This window comes from Salmo salar, chromosome 12 (genome assembly GCF_965601325.2).
Source record: "Salmo salar chromosome 12, fSalSal1, whole genome shotgun sequence".
NCBI lineage: Eukaryota > Metazoa > Chordata > Actinopteri > Salmoniformes > Salmonidae > Salmo > Salmo salar.
In genome coordinates this window covers 55,794,236-55,819,360 of record NC_138302.1, presented here as the reverse complement: position 1 = coordinate 55,819,360, position 25,125 = coordinate 55,794,236, and the positions used below count along the sequence as shown (strand labels likewise).

General features: G+C 43.5%; 3 protein-coding genes across 4 annotated transcripts in view; 2 read left to right on the top strand and 1 right to left on the bottom strand.

The window, feature by feature from the left end:
• Positions 1 to 2,773, top strand: part of usp48 (ubiquitin specific peptidase 48) — a 30,597-nt gene extending 27,824 nt beyond the window's left edge. For both annotated transcript variants that reach the window (XM_045692013.2, XM_014131879.3), the window contains exon 27: positions 1,314 to 2,773. In XM_045692013.2, coding sequence (XP_045547969.1) covers positions 1,314 to 1,336 — 23 coding nt within the window. In that variant the 3' untranslated portion in view covers positions 1,337 to 2,773. The remainder of the gene's footprint in view (positions 1 to 1,313) is intronic.
• Positions 2,774 to 6,377: 3,604 nt separating this feature from the next.
• zbtb40 (zinc finger and BTB domain containing 40) lies at positions 6,378 to 17,081 on the top strand. Its single transcript, XM_014131887.3, has 13 exons — positions 6,378 to 6,517; positions 7,218 to 7,380; positions 7,551 to 8,065; positions 8,194 to 8,309; positions 9,124 to 9,325; positions 9,537 to 9,935; positions 10,140 to 10,346; positions 10,534 to 10,698; positions 10,927 to 11,141; positions 11,987 to 12,146; positions 12,354 to 12,404; positions 15,847 to 16,067; positions 16,789 to 17,081. Exons 2-13 carry the CDS (start codon positions 7,232 to 7,234, stop codon positions 16,972 to 16,974), a joined length of 2,586 nt encoding a protein of 861 aa, XP_013987362.2. The 5' UTR covers positions 6,378 to 6,517; positions 7,218 to 7,231; the 3' UTR covers positions 16,975 to 17,081.
• A 156-nt stretch (positions 17,082 to 17,237) lies between these two features.
• cyb561d1 (cytochrome b561 family, member D1) lies at positions 17,238 to 25,039 on the bottom strand. The gene is made up of 3 exons (XM_014131890.3): positions 23,326 to 25,039; positions 21,359 to 21,396; positions 17,238 to 19,930 (listed from the first exon to the last, which is right to left on the bottom strand). The coding sequence occupies exons 1-3, from the start codon at positions 23,480 to 23,482 to the stop codon at positions 19,430 to 19,432; spliced, it is 696 nt and encodes a 231-aa protein (XP_013987365.1). The 5' UTR covers positions 23,483 to 25,039; the 3' UTR covers positions 17,238 to 19,429.
• Between the last annotated feature and the right edge of the window lie 86 nt (positions 25,040 to 25,125).

The window sequence follows — 25,125 nt, the reverse complement described above, 5'->3', positions numbered from 1 at the left end:
ATAGAAAATCTGTGGAGGGAGCTGAAGGTTCGAGTTGCCAAACGTCAGCCTCGAAACCTTAATGACTTGGAGAAGATCTGCAAAGAGGAGTGGGACAAAAAATCCCTCCTGAGATATGTGCAAACCTGGTGGCCAACTACAAGAAACGTCTGACCTCTGATTACCAACAAGGGTTTTGCCACGAAGTACTAAGTCATGTTTTGCAGAGGGGTCAAATACTTATTTCCCTCATTAAAATGCAAATCATTTTATAACATTTTTTACATTCGTTTTTCTGGATTTTTTTGTTGTTATTCTGTCTCTCACTGTTCAAATAAACCTACCGTTAAAATTATAGACTGATCATTTCTTTGTCAGTGGGCAAACATACAAAATCAGCAGGGGATCAAATACTTTTTTCCCCCCTGTACATTGTCGAAAATAGTGTTTTAAATGCCTGGATGTTATTCTAATTTCGGCTTTTCATCTAGTAGAATTTGATGCACACTTTTCCACGATTCATTGGAAGAGGTGGGCTGCGGATGATAGGTGGCTTATCATAGGCCCTAAGTTCTCTTCATGTAGCCAAACAACATAACATGGCTACTTAGCAGTCATTCTCATCTTGATCAGGGCTTTAGTTTATTATGTTGCTGTCCAGTGGTTCTGAATTTGCGATTCAACAGACTCCATATTTTTTTTCCTTCTGTGCAATAGCCTTTTGATTTCAAACGTTTGTATGTACTAGGATATTTTATTTCATATATATATATATATATATATATTTCAAATATATGTGTGTGTATATGTTACAGCACTTTGATTTCACTAATAAACATGTTGAAATGGAACCAAATGATCTTTCTGTCTTCAGTCCTTTTTACAATAGGATAGATTGGCTATATGGGCTACGGTATAGGTCAAATGTGATAATCCTTCTCAGGCTGGTTATAGGTAGACTATTACACCTTCTTATTCTATTCAGAGTTTGGAGAAATGAATCTAATTGGCTATTATCAGGCTGGTTAATGCGATGCATATCTGTTGAATTTGGAAAAATCCACCTGCACTCGGCCCCGCCCCACCTGCTCAGCCAGTCACGAGCCGCTACTGCGTTGCGGCCGTGGCATACTTTTTACTAAATGGTATGTGCTAAATAGTATGCGACGATGAGTACATAGTATGCAGTTTAAGTATGTGGTACGCTGCTATGGGTATTCGGACATGGTCAATGTCTACATGCTTGACCTGCAGTATGTGGAGCTATGTTAAATTTGACCAGATTTATTGATTGTATGTCAATGTTGGTAAAACATGCGTATGTATCCATTTAGGGACTGGGCTTCTTGGCCACTGAAGAGAACACAAGTCGCTGCCCTCGAAGCGGACTGAAGCTGGACAACAAGAATAAAATGCTTGAATTAGTGTCCATGAATGGGGGAAAAAGTGCTTTAATTTTTTTTCTTTTTTAAACTGTGACTATGTTGCAAACCCTTTCTTTATCACAAAAGTAGCGGCTGGCTTTTAATATTTAAAGACGTTTATGCATTCTCTGGGACTTTGTGGTCACGCTCTCTTTGCCCGGACTGTGAGTAGAAACGGGTCATTAGTTGAGTGGCATCTTCCAATATGGAGCCCAAACTTCTCTCTTCTGTCTGCTTCCGTAGGCTTCTGAGAGGATAGGCCCAGTCATAGGTGCCCATTTTATTTCGATTGTAGGACAAAATTTTCCTTGAATTTTACAAGAGAAATGTTTTTGTTCAATGGAAGCTTGTGGTCATATTTAAAGAATGCATAATACATATTTAAAGAATGCAAATGTTAAATATTGAAAATTGTAACTGTTTGGTGGTTAAACAACCTCAACAAAGTTAACAAAATACTCCCTTGTGACATTTAGGAGAAGAAAATATGTATATTTCTTAAATGAGTAAAAAAAAAAAAATGGAAATTTAGATTAGATTGTGCTGACGTCAGAAACAGATGCAGGCCTTGGTGTGAGCTGTTCTTTTCTCTAATTTCATATGGGCAATAAAGTTATGTTTTCTTCTAATTTGAATGTACAGATTCTCACACATTGTTTTGGACTTGTTTGTGCACTGTAGGAAAATACAATGGGCGGTTTCCCCGACACAGATTAAGCCTAATCCTTTGTCCTGGAAACCGCCCCTCTGACCACTGATATTGGATTAAGTAAGTATATACTCACATTTTGTAATTCATTCTCTAATATACACAGTAAACCAAGTCGATGTATTGTACTGCAGCTACAAGAGCGGATGGTTGGTGTTTGTAGTTTTAGTACTACTATTTGCATAATTTGTTTTTGCAATTGAAGAAAAAATTATTTCACTCTAATTTAAATTTCTCATAAGTGAATAAACATTGAGCGCATTAGAGTTCTCCCTAAGCACTGATCTTGAAGTATTTGTGGCCAAAGAGGGTAAACTGGTCCCAGATCTGTGTCTTTTTAATGTAATGATTTAACGAAATGCCTTTTGGAGAATGCGCAGTTTGTAGGTCGAGCAGTGTGTTTGGAAATGGGTCTGTCAACAGAAGTGTATGGAAAGCTGATTCAAATTACATTAAATGTGGAGAATGATAGGCTACATTTGCATCTGTTGGCAATCAAAAAGGCTATTAATTTGTATGCCATAGCAGGCTACTGTAGCTTACCATTTGATACAATAAATATATTGAAATGATATCACTGGAGCCATTGCAAGTCAATTTGTGCCACTTGTGTAGCCTACCTGGAGCTGGCAAACGGATTTAATAAATAGCCTATAACTCAGTTTGTTGTTGTAGCCTTATTTGTTATAATGCCATTATTAATAGCCATATTTAGTTAATTAAGTTGGAAGTTATCAATTGGGATCATGGTCACAGCTCTATTGCAAATGTATCATTCTCCACATTCAATGTCAGTTTCATTGTGGACTTTTCCCTGAAATTAGATGTTGGCCTTTCAGGGGCTATAGGCTAACGTTACCTGCATTTGGCTCAGCAAACCCATAGCAAAGTTGAATTGCAATTATAAACCCAGATTTTAGTCACTGTTCTCTTCTTTAATATCCTTCATGTTTAGAGGGAATGTTTTCCCATTTGTGGACCCAAACATACACACACATCAATGCCCTTTTTCAAAATGTCCTTCAGGTCTAATTTTTTCCCCCTGCGTGATAAGTTGGGAAGCTGTTCACATGGGAAACCATCAGCCCAGGCTAAACATTTGTGTGATTTGAGTCCATCTATCAGTACTTGCATTGCATGTAAAATCTGTGGTTCAGGATTGTTTAGCTTGAGCTGAATAGGCAATGTGTGTATATATGTATTACATTTGTTTGGCAGGGGCAATGTACAACAATATAAGTCTCAGAATATGAGAAGTGATCCATTGCACCAGATTTGGATAACAGCAAATTTAAATCTGCAGTCCCTGGGCAGGTGAACATACAGTATAAACATATGTCAAGATGAATAGGCTATGTATCAGAATAACATTTAGGCCTATCATTCAGGACCACCCATTGTGTTTCCAAAGGTAATTCAAGATTTACTTTTGTCCCTATGTGGAAATTTGTCTTGGACACAACTGCTGCATACAGTAACAATACAAACAAGAAAGTACATTCAACAACAAACATTGCAGGTGTCCCTATCATACATAGCCCATCAAATCACAGATGAAGGAACACTTCCCTAATATTGAGTGGCACCCCCATTTGTTCTCAGAACAGCCTCAATTTGTCGGGTCATGGACTCTACAAGGTGTCAAGTGTTTCACAGGGATGCTGGCCAATGTGGACTCCAATGCTTCCCACAGTTGACCAATAATTATCTTTCCGTAGAGGGGTCATTATACACTGCTCAAAAAAATAAAGGGAACACTTAAACAACACAATGTAACTCCAAGTCAATCACACTTTTGTGAAATCAAACTGTCCACTTAGGAAGCAACACTGATTGACAATAAATTGCACATGCTGTTGTGCAAATGGTATAGACAACATGTGGAAATTATAGGCAATTAGCAAGACACCCCCAATAAAGGAGTGGTTCTGCAGGTGGGGACCACAGACCACTTCTCAGTTCCTATGCTTCCTGGCTGATGTTTTGGTCACTTTTGAATGCTGGCGGTGCTTTCACTCTAGTGGTAGCATGAGACGGAGTCTACAACCCACACAAGTGGCTCAGGTAGTGCAGCTCATCCAGGATGGCACATCAATGCGAGCTGTGGCAAGAATGTTTGCTGTGTCTGTCAGCGTAGTGTCCAGAGCATGGAGGCGCTACCAGGAGACAGGCCAGTACATCAGGAGACGTGGAGGAGGCCGTAGGAGGGCAACAACCCAGCAGCAGGACCGCTACCTCCGCCTTTGTGCAAGGAGGAGCAGGAGGAGCACTGCAAAATGACCTCCAGCAGGCCACAAATGTGCATGTGTCTGCTCAAACGGTCAGAAACAGACTCCATGAGGGTGGTATGAGGGCCTGACGTCCACAGGTGGGGGTTGTGCTTACAGCCCAACACCGTGCAGGACGTTTGGCATTTGCCAGAGAACACCAAGATTGGCAAATTCGCCACTGGCGCCCTGTGCTCTTCACAGATGAAAGCAGGTTCACACTGAGCACGTGACAGACGTGACAGAGTCTGGAGACGCCGTGGAGAACGTTCTGCTGCCTGCAACATCCTCCAGCATGACCGGTTTGGCGGTGGGTCAGTCATGGTGTGGGGTGGCATTTATTCGGGGGCCGCACAGCCCTCCATGTGCTCGCCAGAGGTAGCCTGACTGCCATTAGGTACCGAGATGAGATCCTCAGACCCCTTGTGAGACCATATGCTGGTGCGGTTGGCCCTGGGTTCCTCCTAATGCAAGACAATGCTAGACCTCATGTGGCTGGAGTGTGTTAGCAGTTCCTGCAAGAGGAAGGCATTGATGCTATGGACTGGCCCGCCCGTTCCCCAGACCTGAATCCAATTGAGCACATCTGGGACATCATGTCTCGCTCCATCCACCAACGCCACGTTGCACCACAGACTGTCCAGGAGTTGGCGGATGCTTTAGTCCAGGTCTGGGAGGAGATCCCTCAGAAGACCATCCGCCACCTCATCAGGAGCATACCCAGGCGTTGTAGGGAGGTGATACAGGCACGTGGAGGCCACACACACTACTGAGCCTCATTTTGACTTGTTTTAAGGACATTACATCAAAGTTGGATCAGCCTGTAGTGTGGTTTTCCACTTTAATTTTGAGTGTGACTCCAAATCCAGACCTCCATGGGTTGATAAATTGGATTTCCATTGATTATTTTTGTGATTTTGTTGTCAGCACATTCAACTATGTAAAGAAAAAAGTATTTAATAAGATAATTTCTTTCATTCAGATCTAGGATGTGTTTAAGTGTTCCCTTTATTTTTTTGAGCAGTATAGTTTGTAGGCCAACGCTACAGTCGATTTTGTGAGAAGACCGATTTTTGGCATGTCTCATGGTCTAACAAACACCGCCATAGTTCTGTCACCTTTCAGCGCAGGTGCGTAAGTGTTACGTATACGGATGTGGAGTATTGAGACGCATCCAATGCAAAAAAAATAAAAAATAAAACGATTTTAAATGGACGATTTTTGTTTTATTCTAATTAGATTGCCACGAGGAAGGAAGCAGACATCGACATTACGGGGTTAAGAAACGACAAAATAACACACTCAATCAAAACCGTCTAAACAAGAGGTCCCCAGTGGCGTAGCGGTCTAAGGCACTGCATCTCAGTGCTAGAGGTGTCGAATCCAGGTTGTATCCCAACCAGTTGTGATTAGGAGTCCCATGGGGTGGCGCACAATTGGCCAAGCGTCGTCTGGGTTTGGCCGGTGTAACTCGCCATTGTAATTGAGAATGTGTTCTTAACTGACTTGCTAGTTAAATAAAATAATTACAGAGTGCTGTTGAGCCTCCTACTTATGTTGACACGCCCACTTTCAGATACTCCACATATGCAGTTACCCATACTATAGATACTTTTGAGGAGATAGGAAACAGCATTGGAATCGTATTGACGCACATCAATGGACTGCGCGATGTATTCTGGGCGATTCTGGGAGCTCTCCTTCAAGGAGTGTATGGGAGTCAATTGGGCCATAGCTCAAAAACCCAACATAAACATCAATTTCGTCGACAAGAAGTACAACATGACAAATATTTTCCAATATGTGATAAAATTAACTTATCTCTGTAATATCGTAAAGCTTTGTAATCGTGACATTACATACTTTCGAGGAAAATTGGCAGGTTTCTCGACTCATACCCTGACTTGGAGACAGGATTGCGTGACGCAGCATGACAACGTGAACTCGATTGGTCGATAGTCTGCTGTGTGACGCATTATACGTTCCATTCATTGCCCAATGGGATTCCTGTCTCCTATTTTCTCTATACATACTTGCGAGCAATCGCCATTTCAAAATACCGAAGCTTTATTGCGCTGTTTAGTTTGTTCATCGATGGAGTTTAAATAAAGAGCCGGATTATTTGAATAACAGTCAAGGTAAAGAGAACGAGGAGTTGTTTTCTGGTCAGTTTGTTTAGTAGTTGCTTATCGTTTCTATTCGACATTTCGTGACCTAATTCCACTGTCCTCAAAGCTAGCTTTTGATGCTAGCAGGGATAGGTTCAGGTTGTAGCATGGTCTACATCAGAGTAAAAAACAAATGTTGGTGAGCTAATGTTAGTTAGCTACTTTTCTGTGTTTCTGCAATATTTTCACATCAGATTACTCTGAACGAGTAGGTAACTTTATTTAGTTACGTTACCTATTAGAAGTGATAGGCTATCCAGCTAGCAAGGTCATTTGCCATCTCCCTTGTTGCATAACATAGCGTACATCATTTTTATTGATGATTACATCACAACACTGCTTAGTGTTTTCCTCTACACATCAAATAAATGCCACTGGAGCTGATGATTTGATGCATAATTCCATGTGCCTTCTACAACATGGATTCAAAAACAAGAACAGACTCTCCGCGTCCCTCCCTGCCACACACACACACACACACCAGTGTGATGACCAGTACAGCGTGAAGGTTATTTCTTAAGGCTTTATTTGCAATAATCATGCTGTGTGGTTGTTTCATAAAACATGGGTAAAAAATATATTTCACCACTCTAAATCTCTAAATGACTAAAATGTAACCAAGATTGCCGGTCGCCATCACCATGTTTCCTCATTCCCCATACCTGTGCAGGTAGACTGATTGTGATGGAGCTGCCCAACTACAGCAGGCAGCTGATGCAGCAGCTCCGCGCCCTGAGGAAGGAGAGTCAGTTCTGTGACTGCTCTATTCTGGTGGGGGACACACCCCATCACGCCCACAAACTGGTGCTGGCAGCCTCCAGTCTGCTCTTTAGGTTGATCAATTAATCATTCATTTCAATCAAGCAGCTTTGTTGCTTATACTGTCCAATTAAATGGCACTGTCCTCAATTATGAAAGGTTCCTTGCCTACAGTATGCACATTGTAATTTATAAACAATGTGTATCCTAAATGCACCCACAACTTCCATCTGTTCTGTCTCAGGTCTCTGCTGGAGGGCTCAGACAGCATCTCCATCGACACGGCTGTGGTGTCGTCCCAGGAGTTCTCCTGCCTGCTGGACATGGTGTACACCGGAAAGCTTCCCCCAGGGAAACACAACTTCACCCGCATCATTGCTGCCGCAGACAGCCTGCAGATGTTTGACGTAGCTGTGGGCTGCAAGAACATCCTCACCAACCTGATGAATCAGTCGACTACCACCACACACACTACACAACCAGCCTCACCTACCCCACCACCCGCCACCACCCAACCACAGCTCCAGAGCCAGGAGGCCGAGCACACAGCTTCCCCAGAGACAGCTGTCCCAAGCATGGGAGAGGGTGGTATGAAGATTGGCCCCTCTGGAGCCCAGGGGAAGGGAAAGGTGGAAGAGGCTAGTTTGGAGAGTGAAGTGACCACAGCAGCCACACGGAGCGAGCCAGTGAAAGAGGAGAGGAAAGAGAAGGATGGGCCACCATCTAAAAGAGCTCGCCTTCAACTTCCAGAGACCACAGGTGGGTTTCAATTCAAATGGGATCATTGCGGTGTTCCGTTTTGTTACTGATTTATTTGTATCAATTCTGTTATGATGCTTCTGTGAGTCAGGTGACATGTCAACTAAGATTGTATTTCCTGGTTGCAGCTGACGTGGACCCCCTGTCCCAGGGAGGAGTCAAGATAGATACAGAGGTGGTGGATGTGCGGCAGTGGCTCAGAGCACTGCAGACCTGGGACGGCATCTCCACAGAGGAGAGACAGGTGAGACTTTGGATGGAGACAGTGCCCACTGGGCGCACTACATCATTTCAATGTGGATAATTGGGTAATATTTGGTCGAGAGGTTGATTAATGAAATTACAACTATATTCACACACTCAAAAAGACAGCCAAAAGTCAGTTGAATTTCCAGTGTGTTATCATTATGCTTTCAACCATCTAAAAGCACAACCAAATTCCAATGGAAAAATAATGTCCAATTTTTGGTTTAGTTGTCACCCAAATGTCTATCACTGTGCTTTCAACTGTTTAAAAGCACAGCAAAGTTTAAATGAGAATACAATGTCAGGTATTGAGTTTATTTATACAACAGATTAATGTGTTATCACCAGCAGGGCTTTGTTAAAACCCTGGATGGGAGACCAAAGAGTAGCAGTAGAAAAATCAAAACTCCAGTAGGAGGTGCTGCCCAGCCTGTTTTTTTTCTTCTGATAGTGGATATAACGTTGAAGATCTGACGTTGGTTTAAAGGTACAAATTCAACATATTTTTTACAAGGTTGGTCTATGTTGAAATTTGGTTACCATGGGTACATAATCCTGTGGTTGAAATCTAACCTTTAAAATAACAGTTTATGTTGATGACTATTTTCATATCCAATGTATTTTCCACGTAGATTCCACGGCACAATACGTGGACAAACTACGTTGCAACCAGTTTGTGCCCAGTGGGTGGTCTCTGCTATGACAGAATGCACAATTCAATGCAACACTCCATTCCTTAAAATGGTGAACAAGTCTTCCTCTACGACATTTACAGAATTATTCTCTCATGTATTGACCCTTACCTATCTCAGGTGATACTGTCCTGCAGTGAGGGGGATCCGGGGGGTCCTGCTGTGTTTCAGAGGCTCCAGAGCAGAGTGAAGGAGCAGAGGAGTCTCTCAGCCCAGACACTACTCACCCTGATGGGCCTGCTCAAGGAGTTTCACCCCAATCTGGCAACCCAGCTGCATGAGCACACTCAGCAAGGAGAGGACACCAGCCAGGGAGCTACAGGTACAGAGTAGGGGAAACAAGGTCAACAGCATGGTTTCAAGCTTTACCCAACATGTTTGGCAACACAACAACAATTGAGTTGACTACAGTGTGTGAGTGGGATCCATCCATCGCTCTTCTGTTGTTTTGGACTTTACTTATCAGGCAACCGATTCATTATCAAATGGTAAATCAATTAGCCTACTCAATGATTTGTTGCATCGATCCCCAGGCTCCGAGGCTGAAGAGCCGGAGGAGCAGCCCCAGTCGCCCACTACTGCAGTCGCAGACAGCGCCGAAGGGGAGGAAGAAGAAGAGGACGGTGAGAAAGAAGGAGAAGGGGAGAGGAAGACTAGATCCAGGGCTAAGCGCTCCTCCCCCTCTCGTCCGTACTTGTGTCGCTGGTGCAGTAAGGCCTTTGGTTTTAAGTGTCGTATGGTGGCCCACACCAAGCGCTGCACCATGTCCAAGGAAGCTAGGCTGCAGTGCCCTGAGTGCCCAGAGGAGCTGCCCACATCGCGGGCACTACAGCTCCACCGCAACAAGGCCCACCCAGAGTCCAAAGCCGCCAAGAAGAAACGGCCGCAGGTGTCCTGTGATATGTGTGGCAGGACCTTCGCTCACCCCTCAGGTGAGTTTGCCCGATCAGGGCTGGGAACGGATTGTGCTAGTGTAGAGGTTCTGCGTGGCAAAATACTTTGCATTGAAAGGGAAGGAACTCACTATCTTACCCAGTACTAATGTATAGCAGGCCTACCAGGTCTTAACCATTCTGCAGGAGCACCTGGTGTGTTATGTGTCTCCAGTTTCATTGACTGTGTTCGTATTGCGACAGGTATGCTGTACCACAAGCGCACAGAGCACTTTGAGGAGAAGCCGTTTGCGTGTGAGGAGTGCGGGGCCAAGTTTGGAGCCAACTCGTCTCTGAAGAACCACATGCGACTGCACACTGGAGAGAAGCCTTACCACTGCAAAAACTGTGACATGAGCTTTAGTGTGGCTGCCGCTCTGGCCTACCACACCAAGAAGAAACACTCCGAGGGTAGGACACACACACACACACACACACACACACACACACACACACACACACACACACACACACTGAAGGTCACACACTAGCACCAGATTGAAGAGCTGTAACAGATCTCACATCTCAGGATTCACAAAACAATACCAATTCTCCCCCAAAAAAACAATACACATGTGTTTGTGTGGTTTGTTTTTAGGTAAAATGTATTCATGTCAGTACTGCGAGGCTCTGTTTGCCCAGTCCATTGAGCTGACGCGTCACGTGCGCACACACACCGGAGACAAGCCCTACGTATGCAGGGAGTGTGGCAAAGGCTTCAGCCAGGCCAACGGGCTCTCTGCTCACCTACAGACGTCTCACAGTGAGTATGATACTCCTGTTTATTATGGCCCTAAAAAAATAAATATATATATTTCAAAGTGAATAGACACGACACCGAGGACATTTTAGAAATCTCTCAACCTCGCTTTCACCCTTCTCGCTCTCCCTCCCTCTCTCTCTCTTTTCTTTTCCTCCACTCCTCCGCCCCTCTCCCTCCCTCTCTCTCTCTCTCTCTTTTCTTTTCCTCCACTCCTCCGCCCCTCTCCAGACATCTCTGAGCCTCATGACTGTCAGAAGTGTCGTCTCAGTTTCTCCACACTGGAGGACCACAGGAAGCACATCCAGGAGTGTCACCCTAAGGAGTACCACCGGTGTCCTGAGTGCAACAAGATGTTCACCAACCCCACCCTGCTGGAGAAACACATAGCCGTCCACGCTGGGGGCAAACCATTCAGCTGCAAGCTCTGCCAGAAGTCCTACCAGGTGAGAGAGAAGAGTATCCCTGTAAAACTGCTATTCTTGGCTTGAAGGGAGTTTCTGGTCTATGATAATGGGATTAAACATTTCTTTGAACTTGATAGCTCTGAAAGACTAATAGGCCTATAGCGTAAACACCTTTATATTCATCCTTTACTATCGAAGGATGAGTTGGTGGAGCATGGCGCTTGCAACGCCAGGATAGTGGGTTCGATTCCCAGAACCACCCATGTGTAAAATATATGCACGCTGTAAGTCGCTTTAGATAAAAGCATTTGCTAAGTGGCGCGTATTATATTATTCACTGAGTGTACAAGACATTAGGAACACCTGCTCTTTCCATGACAGACTGACCAGGTGAAAGCCATGTTCCCTTATTGATGTCACTTGTTAAATCCACTTCAATCAGTGTAGATGTAGGGGAGGAGACAGGTTAAAGAAGGATTTTTAAGCATTGAGACATGGATTGTGTATGTCTGCCATTCAAAGGGTGAATGGGCAAGACAAAAGATTTAAGTGCCTTTGAACGGGGAATGGTAATAGGTGCACCGGTTTGCATCAAGAACTGCAACGCTGCTGGGTTTTTCACACTCAACAGTTTCCCGCGTGTATCAAGAATGGTCCACCACCCAAAGGACATCCAGCCAACTTGACATAACTGTGGGAAGCATTGGAGTCAACATGGGCCAGCATCCCTGTGGAACGCTTTTGACATCTTGTAGAGTCCATGCCCCGAAGAATTGAGGCTGTTCTGAGGACCAAAGTGTGGGGGGGGCGCAACTCAATGTTAGGAAGTTGTTAATGTTTTGTACACTCAGTGTATATTACTTACCATATCTCTCCGTCCACAGCAAATGTCGGGGCTGTGGTATCATAACCGTACCAACCACCCGGAAGTGTTTGCAGGTCAGACCCACCGGCAGCTCAAGTCTCTGCTGCAGTGCAGCGTGTGCTGCAAGTTCCTCCACAGTGCCAGTAGCCTGGCTAAGCACCAGAAGACAGTGCACACAGGTGAGGATGGCCAGGGAGAGACCCAAAAAATGCCCTGGCTTCCAGGCCTGTTCCCCCCCCCCCCCCCTCTTTTGCTTGGTTTGCCGTAATCGCAAAATGTCTTAATTTTTGATATTCTCAGATTAGTGTTGTGCATCCCTGTTGTAAGGAATATACTGTTCTTGTTTTCATTTTAAATAATATATTTTTATTTTGTGTCTCCTAAAGGCATGTTTGATTCTGACGGGCTGCTGGTGGGGAATCCGGACCTGCAATCAGGTAAGAGCTGCGATAATGTTATATTTCTATATACCATAGCACTCCTAATGTACAGTACCAGTCAAAAGTTTGGACACACCTACTCATTCCAGGGTTTTTCTTTATTTGTACTATTTTCTACATTGTAGAATAATAGTGAAGTCATCAAAACTATGAAATAACACGTATAGAATCATGTAGTAACCAAAACAGTATCAAACAAATCAAAATATATTTTATATTTGAGATTCTTCAAAGTAGCCATCCTTTGCCTTGATGACAGCTTTGCACACTCTTGGCACTCTCTCAACCAGCTTCATGAGGTAGTCACCTGGAATGCATTTGAATTAACAGGTGTGCCTTGTTAATTTGTGGAATTTCTTTCCTGCTTAATGCGTTTGAGCCAGTCATTTGTGTTGTGACAAGGTAGGTTTAGTATACAGAAGATAGCTCTATTTCGTAAGAGACCAAGTCCGTATTATGGCAAGACCAGCTCAGATAAGCAAAGAGAAACGACAGTCCATCATTACTTTTAAGACATGAAGGTCAGTCAATGCGGAAAATTTCAAGAACTTTGAAAGTTTCTTCAAGTGCAGTCACAAAACCATCAAGCACTATGATGAAACTGGCTCTCGTGAGGACCGCCACAGGAAAGAAAGACCCAAAGTTACCTTTCCAATCTACTATGCTTAATAATGAGCAAAATCAATGCAACTGGGCCGGATAACCTTCCTGCAAGATTCAGGATAGTACTTGTGTCACTGCTAAAATGCTAACGCATATTGTAAACCTTTCTATTAGTAGTGGTTTATTTCCCAAGCCCAGGTGTTTCCACTCCACAAGAAGAGCTGTAAAACAAATCTAGGAAACTACAGGCCTGTGTCAATCCTCAGCACCTTATCCAACGTTGTTGAGATATTTTGTTTTTAATCAACTTGAGGGATACCTTCTTTATTGGATACCTTCACAAACTTCTTTATGAACTACAATCTGGCTTTAGAACAGCTCATTCCACTGATACTTGCCTTATCCACCTTTTTGACCACATTAAGCAGAAAAGTGAGAAGGGGGACTATACAGGTATGGTCATGTTAGACTTGCAGAAAGCTTTTGACACTGTGGACCATGATATTCTCCTGATGAAACTGAAATGCATGGGTCTAAATTATGTAGCAGTGAATTGGTTTAGGTCTTATCTGACCAACAGAACTCATATGTAATGTTGGTGATGTTCTGTCAGAGGTCAAAGAAATATCCTGTGGAGTACCACAGGGATCTATTTTAGGGCCTCTCTTATTTCTTATATACGTTAATGATGTGCCAGATACAGTAAAGTGCAAACTCTTGCTTTATGCTGATGATTCAGCCATACTGGTGTCAGGGAAGGATATAGGTTACATAGAGGAGACCCTAAGGAAGGAATTGCATTTTGTTAGAGATTGGTTGTCTGACAACAAATTGTCACTATATTTGGGAAAAACTGAATCGATTTTGTTTGGAACAAAACGTTGATTGCTTAGGGCTGACAAGATAACGGTAAACTGTCCAGTCAAGGAGATTGAATCTATAACAAGTATCTTATCTTGGTGTCCCTAGATCAATCCCTTTCTGGAGACCTTATTGCTACTAAAATTATTTCTAAAATGGCAAACAAATTGACATTTTTATATCGTAACACTAGATATTTTAACATTTAAGTTAAGAAACTGCTTGTCTCAACCTTGATTCAGTGTCATTTTGATTATGCCTGCTCTGCTTGGTATAGTGGGCTATCAAAAAAACTGAAAAAGAGAATGCAGGTCATGCAAAATAATGTTAGCAGGTATATGCTGAATGTCCCCCCTAGGACCCACATAGGGGTACAGGAGTTCTGGGCGGTGGGCTTGTTGCCTTTGGAGTCCAGAGTGGACCAACTTAAACTTAATCATATGTTTGACATCTTAAATGATCATGCCCCAGGTTACATGAAAAACCACATTGATATGGTCTATAACCAACACGGTCACAATACCAGAGTTAGCGTTGTCTTGTAAAATTCCAAGAGTAAACAGTACTGCGAGGAGCACATTTTTCCATGCAGTCATTTGTCTATGGAATCGCCTTCCCTTGGAGATCAAGCAAATTAAAAGTAAAAATAGCTTTAAAAACAGGCAAAGGTTTTCATTTGGACAAGGTTGTCTAAGTAAGAGAAACCACTCCACTGCCCCTTGTGCCCCCTACTGCTGGTCAGGTGTATTATTTGAATGATCGGTATGATGTGCAATTAATAGATTGTTTTAATGTGAAATGAATATTGTTGATTTTTAAGGTTAGGGAGAAGTACAGAGAATAGTGCCACTTTTTAGGTTGTCAATATAAATTAATGTATTCATGGTTGTTTGTAATTTTGTCTTGTCTTTTAATCATTACATGTGTTAGTGTTTTTACCATCGAGGACCACTTTGGGAACAAGCATTTTAATTAATACTTTCAAGTGATATCCTCTGGGTCCACATTGTGCATTTTGTTGTATTAGTCTGTTGCCCAAAATAAATTCAATTCAACATCAACTGTTCAGAGGAGACTGCGTGAATCAGGCCTTCAGGGTCAAATTGCTGCAAAGAATCCACTACTAAAGGACACCAATAAGAAAGAAGAGACTTGCTTGGGCCAAGAAACACGAGCAATGGACATTAGACCGGTGGAAATCTGTCTTTTGGTCTGATGAGTCCAAATTTGAGATTTTTGGTTCCAACCGCTGTGTCTTTGTGAGACGCCGAGTAGGTGAATGGATGATCTACATGGGGTTCCCACGTGAAGCATGGAGGAGGAGGTGTGATGGTGTGGGGGTGCATTGCTGGTGACACTGTCAGTGATTTATTTTGAATTCAAGGCACACTTAACCAGCATGGCTACCACAGCATTCTGCAGCGATACGCCATCCCATCTGTGGGACTATAATTCGTTTTTCAACAGGACAATGACCCAATACACACCTCCAGGCTGTGTAAGACGTATTTGACCAAGAAGGAGAGTGATGGAATGCTGCACCTGGCCTCCAAAATCACCCGACCTCAAGTTAGACCGCATAGTGAAGGACCAACAAGTGCTCAGAAAATGTGGAAACTCCTTCAAGACTGTTGGAAAAGCATTCCATGTGACTACCTCATTAAGCTGGTTGAGAGAATGTCAAGAGTATGCAAAGCTGTCATCAAGGCAAAGGGTGGCTATTTTGAAGAATCTAAAATGTGTTTTGATTTAACACTTTTTTGGTTACTAGAGGATTCCATATGTTAGTTCATAGTTTTGATGTCTTCACTATTATTCTACAATGTAGAAAATAGTAAAATAATATATATATATATAATATATATTGAATGAGTGTCCAAACTTTTGACTGGTACTGTATATAACAATACATTATTTCTGTCTGTGTCTGCTCTGCGTACATGTGTATTGATCTCCTGTATTTTCCCATACTCAGACTCGTCAGTGGTGAAGTGCCTGTACTGTCCTGGCCTGTTCCCCAGCGAGGCTGAGATGCAGGCGCATGCCAGCACTGAGCATTTCAGCCAAGAGGGGGCAGCGTTCGGCTGTTCTCTCTGCCCGCTGGTCTGCCCCTCCCAGCTTCAGCTCCAGGAGCACTTCCTTTCCTGCCACATAGGTACAATAGAGGAGCAGGAGCAGGCCTCCACCTCTCAGACGGTAAGGCTGCGTCCTAAGTCAACCCCTACACCCTACCCCTTATCCAATTGCTTCCCTACAGTTAGTGGATATGTGTAATGGCTCCATCTTGCCCTCTGATTTTTATTTATTTTTTTATTTAACCTTTATTTAACCAGGCAAGTCAGTTAAGAGCAAATTCTTATTTACAATGACGGCCTAACCCGGCCAAACCTGGACGACGCTGGGACAATTGTGCGCCGTGTTATGGGTCTCCCAATCAATCTGCATCGCGTGATTGAAATTCAAAGGCTATGTTCCTGCTTAAGCAGAGACTGCATTCACGGTAAACACTGCATATGTCGGCTCAATCGGGAATGTCCTTTACATTTCCATTGCGTTATCTGTAACGCGTAATTGAATAGAGCCCTTAGTGTACATTTTACATTTTAGTCATTTAGCAGACGCTCTTATCCAGAGCGACTTACAGTAGTGAATGCATACATTTCATGAAATGTTTTCTCTGTACTGGTCCCCCTTGGGAATCGAACCCACAACCCTGGCGTTGCAAACACCATGCTCTACCAACTGAGCCATATTGCTTACACCTATTCAATCTCAAAAAGGGAGTAGGGGTTGGGATGACGGGTGGTTTTGGGCTCTAGGCTCTCCTGTATTTAGTCTCTTATCTCATACAGTATATCTATGTTAGTAACTATGGCAAGTGAGTGAAATGGGATTGACATGTCATTCCTCCTATCAGGTGATTGAGACCGAGGAGGACCCCGCTGGAGTGGCGGGACAAGTGATCTCTGTGGACCAATCCCAGCAGGTGTATGTTGCCCTGGGAGACGCAGAGGACGGTCACTCCAGCACAGAGGTGATGGCGGTCAGCATGGAGGATTTGTTGAACGGAACCGTCACTTTCATCTGTGGGGAGGGCCAGTGACCCCTAACCTCCGACCACTGGTCTCTACTTCCTGGTGAAGTATGAACTGTCCTAGCATCAGTGGGCAGCTTGGAATGAATAAAACTAACTTATGCTATACCAAGGGACACTGGTTTTGTATCTTGTTTGATTTGTAAATATTGAGATGTGAAAGTGTGTACGTATACACTAAGCAACGAAGTGTAACCTCTAAACCCTCAGGATTGGTGTCTTTTTAGAATCCATCATCTTTACCTACAGTATAATGATTCCTCACAAACAAATCATGGGATTCAAGGTTTTTATTTAGACAACACAATCAGCAGGTTCACTGCAACCTTAGAGTTCTGGGTCATGTCCAGTAAGCATAAAATGGGAGATAACATTGTTAGGAGTTACAATCTCTTGCATGTTCCTCTTTAAAACAATCCTAGATTACTGACCACTAATAAATACTCAGCTCATCCAATGAACACACAAGGTAGAAGTTGCACTCAAACACAGATCTAGGATCAGATTTCCCTACACGCAGTATCAATGCTAACCAATAGGGGGATGAGAATATTTTCTCCCGTATCAGTGGTTAGGGGCCACTTCTTACTCTAATGAGCACAGAGTTTGAAGGTCATAGACCTGAGTAGAATAGGCTACATTCATTAGGTGCTCGTAACAAACATTGAAGAAATCAACTTTTCAACACCTGAAGACATCTATGTTCATAGGTGCTCAGAAGTGAAAACTAGGCAGACTGCAAGTATACAGTGTGAGTCCATTCGCCCAGTTCCCGGAACTCAAACACGACACACATAACTATTAGAGCATATAATCACACTAAAAAGACCACCTTAGAAACTCAATTCAGCCACACTCGTTGTAGTCAGTAAACACAACCTTGCATTAGTTAAAATGAGGACACAAACAGTTTATTAAAACAGGAGGGCGTTGGATTGGTTTTACAAGCAAGTGAAGCAGAGAAGAGATGAGTAGTTCAAGGAACTGTGTTTTACAACATGGGCACCAAAGGCCATTTTATTAGTCTGACACCAAGTTACTTTAGCTGCTGCTGGTAAACTACCTATAGCATAGCAGGAAATAGAGTTGTAGGTATGCTCTGAAAACTAAATTAGGAACCAACTCCCTTACTCCTGCGGCTGCCACAGCACCGTCAATACATGAAGACTTGATAGATTTAAAAAAAAATCTTCATGGTCTCTTACGATATTATTCCCTTTTTGTTTGACTTATTTGCCCTTTTTCAAGTATAAAAATGGCCCAACAACATGCTGGTATTTGGTCACAATATCTTTCAAGTGTTTTTACCTACTGAATAAGACTGGGAGAAGTTTAGGCATCGTGCTGGTACATCCAATAGGCCTTTGTGCGCCAGGGGTTTCTAGCGAATACCTTCATTCAGAGAAAGCTAATACTTTCCGGTGTCAATGACAATGACACACGCACTTCTCCGGACAAGACGTCAAACAAGGGTAAAAAAAAAAAGTAAAATGTGCCGTAATGGCTAATGTTCAGTAACATATAGGCTGACTGAAGACAGAAGAATCATAAAACAAAACGTATAAAGGGTTGGTAAAATACACACCCACATAGCTGCTCTGCTTACAACCACACTCTGGTTGATACACAGTGGTACTGTATTCCCTTAAACCAGTGCTGTCCAACCCTGTTCCTGGAGAGCTAACCCTCCTACAGCTTTTCACTCCAACCCTGTTCCTGGAGAGCTAACCCTCCTACAGCTTTTCACTCCAACCCTGTTCCTGGAGAGCTAACCCTCCTACAGCTTTTCACTCCAACCCCAGTTGTAACCAACCTGATTCAGCTCATCAACCAGCTAATTATTAGAATCAGGTGCGCTAGATTAGGGTTGGAGTGAAAACCTACAGGACTGCAGCTCTCCGGGAACAAGGTTGGACAGCCCTGCCTTAAACCATCCGGATACAGTATCGCAGACTTATTGTTCGCCAGATAAAATTCGCAAAGTAGCCTCTGGAGAAACAGATGACGGAATGGAGACGACTTCGGGGTTACAACCACTGTCAGCTTTCAGTAGCCTTTCAGGGCAGGTCCCATACATGTTTATCAGGATTCAACGGTCACACCCAGGTCTTCTTATAGATGTGCGTGTATTAACTCAATTAACTCCCGTCACTAGTACTTTGTATATGTTTGTACTTGTGTGTGTAAGACTGAGTTCCTGGTGGTAGTCTTTCGAGATACGTATATCTGTATATATAGCAGTTTGCCCAACCTCTCATAGTACCCATAGACAGTCCACTTAGTTGACGGTTTCCAAACTAACACAGCTGGTTGAAATGATCACCTAATAAATCCCCTCGTTAGTTAAATCAGCTGTGCTAGTTGTCGAATACATCAAATGCGTAGACTGGCTGGGGGTACTCATGAGAGGTTTGGGAGACACTGATCTATAGTCTACTGTACTGTGAAAACCTACAACTTAGTCTCAGGTGGTGATCTTCTTGCGTGGCAGGTAGGCGTTAGTGATTTGGTTCATGATCACCAGGGCTGGGAACAGCGGCAGCAGCAGGAAGGCGTACCACACCACCCCCTTCACCGTGGCCTGGAACCAGTCAGAAAACATGGCCGACACCACGGTCACAGTCGCCAGCAGGTACACCACGAGGCCACAGGTGGCGTGGTAGAGCTTGAGCCGTGGAGGCGACAGCTTGAGCAGCTTAGGGAAGAGGAGGCAGATACCGCAGGCGGCCTGGAGGACAGTGGCAGCCAGGGTGCCCACCCCCAGCAGGCTGTGCCAGGTGGCCAGGTGGGGGCGCTCTGACACGTTCTTGCTGGCAACCATGAAGCCAACTCCGGTGGCTGCAGCCAATATGACCAGGGCCTGGATGAACCAGTGCAGACGGACTTTACCCTTCCGTGCCTTGAAGCAGAACGGAGTCCCCTCGGGAGAGAAGAGGAGGATCCCCTCGGTCAGGCACAGGAGGTACTGATAGACACAAGAGGAGAGGTGGAAGACCATCAGAGGACAATCAGAGGGTTAACACTGTCTGAGGATAATGCACAGACAGATACTTTAACGCAGAGACTCAATGGACAGTGGTGCGTCTGTGTCTGTGTGTGTGTGTGAGAGAGACTGTGCGAAAGAAGGAATCTCTTGTGGTGGGGGAAATAATGTTTCTGAGCCGACTTAGAAAGCTGGGTCAGTTCTGCCCAGTACATCTCACCTGCAACCTATACTCAGCATTGTCCCACTAAACAACAACAAAGGACCTCTGAGCTCTGTTTTTGGAGACGGCTCTATAACGTTCCTCCAGTCAGTCAGTCCTCTGGGTCAAGTTACTCGTTTACGTCATCAGCCCAGGGCTAAGGGTGAAACTGCCTGTCACATCTCTGTTCCACACTTTGATCCATTATTAAAGAAACAGAGGGGGAGAGGCGCGAGAGAGAGAGGGCTGGATGTATAATTTATTTGCAGCTTCTCCTTTTCCGGCAGCGTGCCGCGGGCATGGCAGGGCCCACATGTAGCGCAGGAGGTAAGATGGTCGTAGAGCTTAATCTCTCGCATGTGACAGTACCTTACCTAAGACTAGAAGTATACTGAACAAAACTATAAGCGCAACATGTTCATTGATTTTACTGAATTACAGTTCAGATGAGGAAATAAATGCATTGGGCCCTAATCTATGGATTTCACATGACTGGGAATACAGATATGCCAGCTGTTGGTCAGATACCTTATAAAAAAAAATGGGCCTCAGTATCTCGTCATGGTATTTTTGTGCATTCAAATTGCCATCGATAAAATGCAATTGTGCTTGTAGCTTATGCTTGCTCATACCTAACCCCACCTTCACCATGGAGCACTCTGTTCACAACGTAGACATCAGCAAACCGCCCGCCCACGCGACGCCATACACGTGGTCTGTGGTTGTGAGGCCAGTTGGATGCACTGCCAAATTCTCTAAAACTACATTGGAGGTGGCTTACGGTAGAGAAATGAACATTAAATTCTCTGGCAACAGCTCTGGTGGACATTCCTGCAATCAGCATGCCAATTGCAAGCTCCCTCAAAACTTGAGACATCTGTAGCATTGTGTTGTGTGACAAAACTGCACATTTTAGAGTGGCCTTTTATTGTCCCCAGCACAAGGTGCACCTGCGTCATGATCATGCTGTTTAATAAGATTCTTGATATGGCACACCTGTCAGGTGGATGGATTATCTTGGCAAAGGAGAAATGTTAACAGGGATTTAAACACATTTGTGCACAACATTTAAGAGACATAAGCTTTTTGCAAGTATGGAAAAACTCTGGGACCAACACTTTGCCTGTTGCGTTTATATTTTTGTTCTGTGTATATTATGGTATTTTGCAGTACAATAGTGTGTGTGTCATGTTATGAGGATAACTTACTGCGATAGACATGCACACAGGATGCCAGGAAAATAGACCTGAAACACAGACACATTGTGCGATTGTCCACACTGAACAAAACATTCCAATTGATGGCTACTAGTGCAGGCATCAAGTCCTTGGGATCCGTGCTGGTTTTTGCTCTAGCCCAGCATTAGACATCTGATAATTGATCAACTGATACTTGATCAATGCTTGAGGTGCTTTGGTGCTGGTCTGGAACAAAACCTTGCACCCACCAGTTCCCCAGACCTGCAGGTTTTGTGCTTAAAAGGATACTTCAGGATTTAGGCAATGAGGTTCTTTATCTACTTCCCCAGTCAGATACCATTTTATGTCTGTGTCCAGCATAAGGCGAGCCAATGCTAACCAGCGGTAGTGCAATGACTGTAAATCTATGGTTATCACTTCCAGTCATTGCGCTAACGCTAGTTAGCATTGGCTCGCGAAACTACCTCCAACTTCTTTCACACTGGAGAGGAGCTAGGTTTCCTTTCAATTGGCGACAGATTTTCATGCGATCTTCAAAAATCTGCATGAAAACAATATACACATTTTCCCACCAGAGATGTTTCCATCATATTGACGTGTGGATAAAATGCTGTGGGTGATGACGAGGAGCATATCAAAATAACTTTGCAGTTAAATTCCCATGTACCGAATTGTAAATACAAGTTAAATGGGTTTCCATCGCATTTTCAACTCTACTGATGGTTTTGTCACTAAAAATGTTGCATTACATAGCTAATGTGCCCATTCTGGTATTGGCATGTGCACTCTAGCCAACATGTCGCCGATACAGGCATAGCCTACATCAGCGATTCTCAACTGGTGGGTTTTGAATGGGTCATGAGTGTCTGAGTAAAACATTTTTTTTTTAATGAAAAATACTCCAGTTTGAATTTAAATGACTAAAACTAGGTATAAAGTGTGTAGAAATGAAGATAAACCTATATTTAATCATCATTTTCTATCACAGTATTTTCAATGTAGTGTAATTAACAACGCCGTTTAGTGGATTTGGTTGATTTGTGGTCTCAAACCAGTGAGTTTAACATTCTTCATCAAGAATATGGGCAAAATTGAATTACTGACATTGGAAGTTGGAGTAGCAGAATGCAAAAGGTGAAATTTCGAAATTGGGTAGTGTGTCATCACTTTCCCTCTTGTCATGTCAGTCATTGCATACATTTAGAGCTATTTATAACTTTCTCAGAAATGTTGAGATGAACTAGCCCATCTCAGATGTTTTTTAGCTAGGTTATTTTTAGTCCATAGATTTTGGAGAAATGTTCGAGTCACTCATATCACATGAATACCCATTAGACATGGCAAAATGTGCTTTAAAACGGCAAAATAATATCTGCACCCCATGACAAACATGTGTAGAATTGCAGGAAATAAGCTTTAAAACTGCTAATTGTTCTCTCCGCCAACAAGAGGGGTGTGAACAGTGCTTGTTCCCATAGAAATACAATTGGCTTGCGCAGGGGACGTTCCCCAATGCAGGAAGAGGGACCTGGGGGAAAAAGTTTGGGAACCATGGCCTAATAAACTGCATCTTTTCAAGTCTTAGTGGGAGGACCACACGTCATCGCGTGACTCCAAGTTACTTCAATATGATGGTTATTATTAAGCAATATGTGCATAAATGCGTTTCCACCGCCATTTCTCGCATAATTAATTTTACAGACACAAAAAGATCCCACCTTGTCTAGAGTATTTTTTTGGTCGACATTTTGAAATGTTACTTAAAAATGTACTGTTTCTATCAGGCCCGTCGTGACTTTTTTTTATCCGACAGTAGGCTACTTTACTCGCATAAAAAAGTTGAATGAAAACCTGGTTACAGAGACATGAAAAATAATATTCAGGAGTTCATCTGACTCTGGGGAAGTAGATAAAAATGACTCATTGCCAAAATCATTGTCAATACTTTACAGGTCAACAAGATGAAGGCAACTCACTTGTTCCAGGGCGGGATAGTAGTGAAATCAGTACAGTGAGACCCACAGCTATGACATGCGCAGCGATCACTGCGATCCTTCGCATCCACACATATAGCCAGAACTCGCTCATCCCCAGCCCCTCGCCGACCGGGCTGTACTCCACATCTACTCGCATCTCTCCGCGGCCGGCTAAACCGAGAGCATGCGGGCTAACTGTACAATGGTAAACCGATGGTCTCTGTTCGCCGAGCACCGTGGCAGATACATGGAGATTAGTTGGATCTAAATCTGGTCAGTTAATGTTCTTCAACCGTTGGCGCCGGTCTATCCGTGACCGGGACTCTTGCCCAGCAAGGATGTATCAAATTACATCACATTCATAAACGTATCACAAACTATGTTGACCAACACATCACAGGAAAACGGATTGTCGCGAAACGATGGATGTGCGGTCTCAACGGATTAGTCTGTAGCTAGTAAATCCCCTCCTGTTAGAGATTATAACACGGCAGCATTTTACTGTTACGCACCTACGTAGACTAAATCAAATTCCAGGTCGGCAGGTTTCATTCCAAAACATACCGCAGATAATGACCAGCTGATATTTCTCGTCAAGCGCACCTGGAATATATACTGTAGGCCTACTACCACTGGTTCAAGTCGATCAGGTGGGTTCTTGGATAGATCTCTTGTTTGACGAGATATAAGGGAGTTATTTTACACTGGCCCGGGTTGAATCATGTAAAAGCGGGGAGGGAGGAGCGCCCTATCAAAACGAACAGTAATTTGCGCCGCTGAGTCACGTTGTCAACAAGGCAGCATGGTGCATAGGCCATAAATTAAATGTTTTAATTTTCTAAATAGTTTTGTCTTCACAATGAAAACTATCACTTCAGCATAGGAAAACAGAGAATCTTATTAATTACTACACGTGCTTTTTTTGTTTACCTTTATTTAACTAGGCAAGTCAGTTAAGAACAAATTCATATTTTCAATGACGGCCTAGAAACAGAGGGTTTAACTGCCTGGTTCAGGCGCAGAACGACACATTTTTACCTTGTCAGCTCAGGTATTCGATCTTGCAACCTTTCGGTTATAAATCCAACGCTCTAACCACTAGGCTACCTGCCGCCCCGCTTAACTATTTCACTTTTGTTTTGAGCCGTCTGACAGTGCGCGGCACCTAGCTCACGTTCGGGAGGCAGCCCGGTTCCAGATGGAATGCGAATTTTCAGCCGTTGCAAAACACGACTACACGGGCGAGATTAATCGAACCCCCCCATTTTAGAGAGGCTTCGGTCGGAAAAAAACAGCAACGTCACTGACAGAGGAGCCAGTCAGCTGTCAAATCAGTGAGTCATCTAATGGCGATATCCCCAGCAGCACGAGTCCCTATCCAACCAGGAACGGGCGCCAGGGAATCAAGAGCGCGTATTGCACTAATTTGACACACACGTGAATAGCCTTTATAATACACTCCATTTTTCTATCCAACCCATGTACAAAACACTTCTTACTCCATTTTTTTTTTTTTTTTAAGGAGTTGCCCCAATTTCATTAACATGGCGTCATGGAATGCAGTCCTTTGAGCAATAATTGGCTAACTCAGCGCTCCCTATAACACCTTGATGCAAAGGTGTGAAGGCTACTGTTATGTCACTTCTATACTGGAATCATACAACAGTAATTAGACAATACAGTGAGATAATTTCTCAGACTAACATGGTTGTATATGATCTGGTATATCAAGGCTGCAAAAAATTATATCTGGTGACCCCTTCTTCCTATACCAGCCCCAAAAGAAAAGCCACAACTTCA

Excerpts from the sequence above, each read along its gene's own strand:
- zbtb40 (XM_014131887.3), top strand. The coding sequence starts at position 7,232 with ATGGAGCTGCCCAACTACAGCAGGCAGCTGATGCAGCAGCTCCGCGCC. Across the intron at positions 8,310-9,123 it reads TCTCCACAGAGGAGAGACAG|GTGATACTGTCCTGCAGTGA; the intron begins GTGAGACTTTGG and ends TACCTATCTCAG. Across the intron at positions 16,068-16,788 it reads AGGCCTCCACCTCTCAGACG|GTGATTGAGACCGAGGAGGA; the intron begins GTAAGGCTGCGT and ends TCCTCCTATCAG.
- cyb561d1 (XM_014131890.3), bottom strand. The coding sequence starts at position 23,482 with ATGCGAGTAGATGTGGAGTACAGCCCGGTCGGCGAGGGGCTGGGGATG. Across the intron at positions 21,397-23,325 it reads ACTATCCCGCCCTGGAACAA|GTCTATTTTCCTGGCATCCT; the intron begins GTGAGTTGCCTT and ends TCTGTGTTTCAG. Across the intron at positions 19,931-21,358 it reads CTGTGTGCATGTCTATCGCA|TACCTCCTGTGCCTGACCGA; the intron begins GTAAGTTATCCT and ends TGTGTCTATCAG.